The 7,121-nt window shown below is 44.5% G+C and overlaps 1 protein-coding gene across 1 annotated transcript; it reads right to left on the bottom strand.

The window, feature by feature from the left end:
• Positions 1-168: 168 nt before the first annotated feature.
• ptger4c (prostaglandin E receptor 4 (subtype EP4) c) lies at positions 169-3,479 on the bottom strand. Its single transcript, XM_071492512.1, has 2 exons — positions 1,783-3,479; positions 169-1,661 (listed from the first exon to the last, which is right to left on the bottom strand). Exons 1-2 carry the CDS (start codon positions 2,632-2,634, stop codon positions 1,065-1,067), a joined length of 1,449 nt encoding a protein of 482 aa, XP_071348613.1. The 5' UTR covers positions 2,635-3,479; the 3' UTR covers positions 169-1,064.
• Between the last annotated feature and the right edge of the window lie 3,642 nt (positions 3,480-7,121).

Here is a 7,121-nt window from a genome sequence, read left to right as displayed (position 1 = left end):
TGTTGTAGCGCCACCTGCTGGTTTAAGATAAACAGATAAATGTGACCCTTCCTGGTTTTCACAGAGGGAGGAGAAGCTCTCCTGCCACCTGTCTGTCAGCTGACAATGGTGGCTGTGAAAATAGTTTCATTCTTCTTTAACCAGCAGAGCAGGTAAAACTCATCAGTGTGCTGTCTTCAGTGTCACTTTATTTGTCTGCACAGACCCACCAACACATCCAGCGAGTACCACAGGTCATACAGCATACAGGAACAACATGTATGTGTTTTTTATGTCTTTTTTTAAAAGGTGATATGTTCATTTTGGCTGTTTACAACTGCAAATATCAAAACATTACATGTAAATGTGCAATATAAAACAAGACTAACAAGGTCCAAAAGGTCTACATTCAGTTTTCCCTGCATCATGCAACACAGTTTAATGGCAAAGAGTAAATTAGCAGCATGTACATTTAAAAAACAAAATGAGGCAATGCAACAACAACACACAATGAATAATCATGTATTGTGAATGGCACATATGGATTCATACAGTGTATCAAACTCTTAGAGTCTCACACATTTGTACCCTTTGGGTACGATGCTATTTAGCATAAACTTCCATGTTTGGAAATTGTCATCACAGGATTCTTCTGTTGTCGCCTGCACTCTCAGCAGGAGTTAGACTCCTCTACAGAAGTGACCCCAGAACCACCACTACCAGTGATACTGTGCATCTCTCAATATCCACTAAGTTTACTGCAGACATTCATACAAGTTAGGTGAACACTTAGCGTAAGACAGTGGTTTTCTGGGCCTCATCTGAATGGACACATATTCAGGTTGATATGAAAAAGACATGTAAAATCAGACGTGTCACATGTATATGTCTATACTGCACAACCTGCTGTTGCACTTGCAATGCAAACACTTTTAAAACACCTCTTAGACCTTTCTGCAGCAGGTTAAATTACAGATGTAGAGCTGATGTTTGTCACAGTTGAATTATAACCAGTTTGTTGTGCAGGTGGAGCAGCTGTCAGACGTCCACATCTTTCTAAACTCGTGTTGGACAGCAAACGTCCATCAAAGACATTTCGCTGACTGACAGGAGCTCGGTGTGCTGAACGTGCAGGTGACAATGTCCACTCTTCTAACGTGGGCAGGGAGCAGCGGCGTCGGGCTGCGTCCCGGAGACGACTGGGCCGCCGCCTCCTGTTTGGAGCCAGCAGCTACTTCCTCTTCACACCCGAGGATCGCGGTCGACTCGACGCTGAATGGGTGAAAGTTGACCCGGGCGGTGTCGTACTCCCACGCTTGCCTCATTGCGAAGTCTGTAAAGGATTTGTTTTTGATCGACACCTGGAGTTCCACGTCGTTCCTGTAGCCGGCTGTGCGCAATGACGCGTAACTGGTGTCACTGCTGTGTAAAGACGGAGGGGAGTGTTGACCTCCTACCCAGCCAGTGTTGTGTCTACGACCGTTCTTAACCTTTGCCACCGCCCTCTTCAGTCTCTCGCAGCCCTTCATTAGCAAGTTTTTCCGGCACAAAATGTAAACCCAGGGGTCTAATATGGGGTTGAATGAAGCGAAGCGGATCGCCAACAGGTCGCTCCGGTAGTCAGGCTTCCCCCCAGCAGACATATAGGCGGGGTCATAGAGCTGGTTGACGAAGATTCGCACCTGTCAGGTAGAAACACACGGACAGAGAATGTCAAAGATACGTATGTAAATATCAAATAAAACAGACATCCAAAAACTAAGGTTCAAACACAGTTGGAATAAAACAGCCTGCCGTCCTTACCACTAAAGGGATGGAGCAGACCAGGAAAACGATGGTCATGAAGATCAGAAGCCAGAACATTTGGATCTCCGCCGCCGAGGTGACCGACGGCAGCCGGGGGAAGAGGCGACGTGAGCCTCCCTGCTCACACAACTCCGTCCTGACTATGCCTGTCCTCTGGTTCATCCCCACCAGCGACCTGCACACCGCCAAGTTACACAAAACTGTCACTGCGATCAGAACCAGCATCACGCCGCCATACAGGAAGGAGTAGCAGGCTCCGACTGGATCCATCGCCCTCCAGTCCAGAAAGCACCAAGTCCCGGGAAAGTGCCTGACGTGCTGCCCGAAGCCAAAACTGGGCATAATGCACAGGACGATGTTGGCGAGGTAGGTGACCAGCAGCGCAAAACGCGCCATTGTCCGGTCTATGTGCTGGGAGTAGAAATACGCGTGGTTTATGGCGAGGTACCGCTCCACAGCCATGGCGCACAGAATGGACATCCCCGCCGACCCGAAGAAGAGCATGGAGAAGGAGAAGAAGTGGCAGAGCAGCGCTCCTCCTGGCCAGCGGTTGGCGACGTAGGTTGCGATCACCACTGGGCTGGTGAAGCATGTGCCCAGCAGGTCTGTGATGGCCATCCCGCACACCAGGGTGTAGAAAGTGGTTTCCTTCTGCTCCTTTTTTGAGATGCACAGCACAACTATGGCAATGAGGTTGCCCAGGACTCCCACGGCGAACATCGTGGCTGAAGTGACCAAAGACTTGGACTCCAGTCGGAGCGCGCTGCGGTTGTGGCTGAGAGACAGAGCAGACAGCGGCTCAGAAACATTCGCGTCCAGTTCTCCAAACGCAAGAGTGTCGTTGATCATTATTGAAAACACCAGCTCACAGGGCGTAAAGTGCAAGAACTTTCTGTGATGTTTAGAAAACGTGCTCTGGGAATATAGAGCGCTACTCAAAGTAAACCATCGTTAATGGTGAAATTACATCCTGAAATATCCTGTGTCCGACGGAGCATGAAGTGTATCACAGTGAAGTGATTCTTCTGTTCTGTTTCCAGCAGCGGGGTCTGCTCCCGGTGCGCCCACATGAAGGTGTGTGCCTGGCTGTGTTTACACCGCTCGGCGCTGCGGGGTTTTAAGCTGCGTGCTGATGTCAGGACGGTGACGTGCGGGCTGGGAGCGCGGCGACCCAGGTTTCCCAGGATCACATTTGTGTAGCCAAAGTATCAATATTCAACACTTGTCACTGCTCGCCACGAATTAGCCCCAGAGGTAAAATGCCAGCTCACGAGACCCAAGAGCCACGTACCAACATCTGGCATCATTTAGCACAAATCCAAACCCTGATTTTGTCTCGTCTCACCAGCGCAGACAGACTCACGCTGCAGAGGATATCAGTCTTAAAAGTTCCACTGTTTCTTAAAATATAATTGCACGTTCTGCCTAAAGTTGCTTTATCTTCGCTAAATATTAAACTTTCATAATAAAAAAAAAGACACGATCTATTCTGGATCGATAGACCTACATGTATGGCAGGGGATGCAAGGGACTGATTGTACCTGAGGTTAGGGTGGGCAGGTTGATTAGAAAAATAATAGTCGTCTTTGCTGTGTTCCAAAAAATACAAACGAGACGGAAGTGGCGCAGACGAATCCCGCACTTCAGCACCAAGGTCAGCGCCGTGATGTACAGACAGTGGACACGCTGCTGCGGAGTGAGCGGACCGCGGTCAGGAAACACATGAAGTGATCCACAAGGATCCTCACAAAGTACTCTGGTCATTTGAAGACAACCTTTAAAACTGCATCATACAAATGAGCAGCTTTAAAAAAAAAAAAAAAAAAAAACCCACCCCTTCATACGTCCCTGCAGCACCAACGGGTTTTTCCTAATGTGGTTTCTGATAGAGTTGTGATCATGTTTGTTTGACCTGACGTCAAAACAGAGCAAACACAGCCTCATGAAAATACGAGTCCACAGGCTGCAGTGAAAAGGCTTCCACGAAGACAAAAAAATCATCAAGCACATCGACCAGAGAGCACTCGTGGGACAAAGTGTCAGTGCTGATTAGGTATATGAACTCTCCACGGCCCCTCATCTGTCTCCGTGGACTTGTTTTGACCCATGCATGTGTCCTTCTCTGAGCTCTGAGACACCGAAACAGTTTCTCTAAGCCCACAGCTCACCTGGAGTGGAGTATTTATGGAGAACATGTGTTTGTAAGTTGTTGTTTTTGTTTGTTTGTTTTTTTTTTTTTTTTTGGTCAGGGTGTTATAATTTCAAGGGTTTCAATTTAAAGGCTCCTCCGGAAACTCTCCCTTAAAAAGCCCCTAGAGATTTCTTTCGATCCGCCGAACAAAACAGCGCTGGTAGACTGAGACCTCTAATGAGGACACCTCGGGGAGCTGCACCGAATTCATGAAGTAAACATAAACACAAGTCCAAAGTAGGCTAAGAAATAAAAAGAGATTAAAATTTAAAAAAAAACGATGATTATCTGAGTGACACCAAAGAGGAGACGGGGAGTGGCGCTTGAAGTGCGACGTTCAATGAAGTGCGAAATGACGATCAACCTGATCATCAGCGTCTGCACTCAGCGGCTCCTGCTGCTCCACTCGCCCTCTTGTCTCTCCTATATATTTTTCATAAGCTCTTTACTTCTGTGGGTCCTATGGCGTCATTCCATCTCGTTTCCATTTTCTTGGGAGTTCGTTTAATAAATCCTACAATATAAATATCCCGACGGCTTATAGGCGATATTATAATTTCATGAATAATCCTAATTAATAATTCAGAAATTCTCAGCAGAAATTTAACTGAAGCCTAAGTTTTGTTTTGAGTGATTTTTGTTTTGCCCCCAGTGGCGCATCTCCTCTTTTAACTGATCATCTCTGACAGTTCCCACGAACTGCGCCCCCTGAGCTGATGCGTGGGAGCTGCTGCTTTGCGGACGCTAATAGGCTGGAAATGTGAAAGGTATCTTTGTCCTCCATTATATTGTGAAGATGTGAGTCATTGAACTCAACCACAAGTTGGCAAGTTGCAATTCTGCTTGGGGTTTTGGTTTAGAGTGACGTAGGCCTGTGTACTGCAGCTGTAAATGTTGTAGCTGCTGTCTGAAAAAGATCTTTTACTTAAGTAAAACTACTGCACATGTAAAAAATACTCCATTACAAGTAAAAGTACTGCATTAAAAATCTTACTTAACTGTATGTAACCTAAGTACTGTAAGCAAAATGTAGGGTTTATAAAGTAGCAAAATAATGCACCAGAATGGCCCTTGTGACTGCTATATCTCATTATTAGATAATATGTTATTAGATAGGTCATTATTGTCACATTGTTTGATAGTGTAATCTATAGCGGTGCATTTTATAAGATGATGATGTGTTTTATATGTACACTCTTAATCTGGGAAGTAATTTCAAGCTGTCTATAATGAAGTGGAGTAAACGGTACGATATGTCCTTCTGAAATGTAGGGCAAAGGCTTTAATGTGGAGTAAAATGGAAATACTCAAGTAAAATACAATTACCTCAAAACTGACATCTCAGAGACACATGTGTTTTTACACTGCGCAGAATCCAGAGATGTGGTTGCCCAGGTATTTCTAACTATGACCAATACATGATGACATCTGGATTGATGACATCTCTCCTCAGCTCCACCTTCTCGACCAAATACGGTTTCTTCTGGTTTCAAAAAACCAAATTACAAACTCAAGTTCACAAACCAATGGGTGACGTCACAGTGGGTTGTCACTTGGTTTTGGGGGTGTGATCACAAATAGTATAGTCTATATAGTAACATGTTACACATATGGCAAAATGCATACTATAGTCAATGGTATATAGTAAATAATCCGAATAATAAATTGAAAAATCTCAATTGTAGCGGTAACAGCAAGTATAGTGTAAACTGCACTTGGTGTTACTATGGTAACCATGTCCCAAAGAACTGTGATGTTACAGGTGTGGTTCTTTTGATGCATCACAGTCATAAACTGCACATTGAAGCTGTATGTCGCCAGTATCATTTACATTCACAGAACAACTGAGCCAAATTTTCCTCTCTTGAAGAGCGACTGTACTGACCAATCTGTTCAACCACACAAAGAGAGCAGCTGATTTTTCCACTCAGATTCAGAGGAACAGATGAAAAAAGCAGCATGATAATTTTGGGTTTACTTGTGGGCACTTTAGTCACTAAAAATGTGAAGAGATTCTGCGTGTAACATCTCACAGCTGGAAAGACAGACAGAGATAGAGATGAAGAAAACACTTCAGTGCCTACTGTTTTTAAAACTGCAGCAGGATTGAAAGAAGTATGTGAAACTGTAAGGACGTACTTTGACAATGTGGCAGAGTACACACCAAGACCACATTTGTCCATCAACAAAGACCACAACTGGCACTCCTGCTGTCCTTTGAGAAAAAAACTTATGCCACCCCTGCATTTAAGAAGTACCATTACAGCAACAATACACAAAGGCCAGTATACCATACAAATAACACAAACAGCTTAGTGCAACAGTACATCCAGGGTTTGAATTACAGGGGGGACTGGTTGGGGATCTGAGCCCCCCGATTAAGGCTTGGACCCCCCCCAGAAAGAGATAAAAATTTGTAGATGACTCGTCTACCTGCTTCACTCCATCAGTGGCTCACGGTGGTTAAATTGGGTCGGAGCTGAGCTCCGTCTCCTTTAACATCACATCATCATATCACACTTGTATGTTATGAATCTCCCAGAAAACCTTAGAGTGTATGAGCAGCTTAGCGAAAAGTAGCAAAAAGCACCATTTGACACTCAGTGAAATCATTTTGCTCTATGAGTGAAACTTTAAGGTCCCTGCCTGATAAGACACTGGCAGCACAGAGAACAGAGAGTTCTTCAGACCATCAGAGCACAGTGAGAAATAGCCACAAATCTGTTATTATCATTTATTCCCATGATGCTCCTCTCGAGCCATGCACATAAAGGCAGGTATATGAGTGAGTTACTATGGTTAGGGCCACGCTCTGTGTCTCACTCTGAAACCTTCTCATGATTCAATAACAGGTTTTTAGGTTTGTGTGCCTTTACAAATCATGCATGTAATTGTGCCTCAACTGAGTAAAATACTATCACTGATGATATAAAAATATATCACTGGTGATATAATTTTACATTTTTGGTGAACATAGTGAAAGACGAGGAAGCCTCAGAGCCTCCTTCATGAAGACATATAATTATACTGTATATGTTAAACAGACTTTCTGTGCACACAGGAAAAGGTCTGAGCACTTTAGAGCCCAGTTTGCATCACATATACATATATTGATCTGCTGTTGAAGTTCTGATTATTATTCATG

Source organism: Trachinotus anak, unplaced genomic scaffold (assembly GCF_046630095.1).
Source record: "Trachinotus anak isolate AG129_WGS33_773 ecotype Australia unplaced genomic scaffold, CSIRO_AGI_Tana_v1 ptg000012l, whole genome shotgun sequence".
NCBI lineage: Eukaryota > Metazoa > Chordata > Actinopteri > Carangiformes > Carangidae > Trachinotus > Trachinotus anak.
This window is presented reverse-complemented; position numbering and strand designations above follow the sequence as displayed.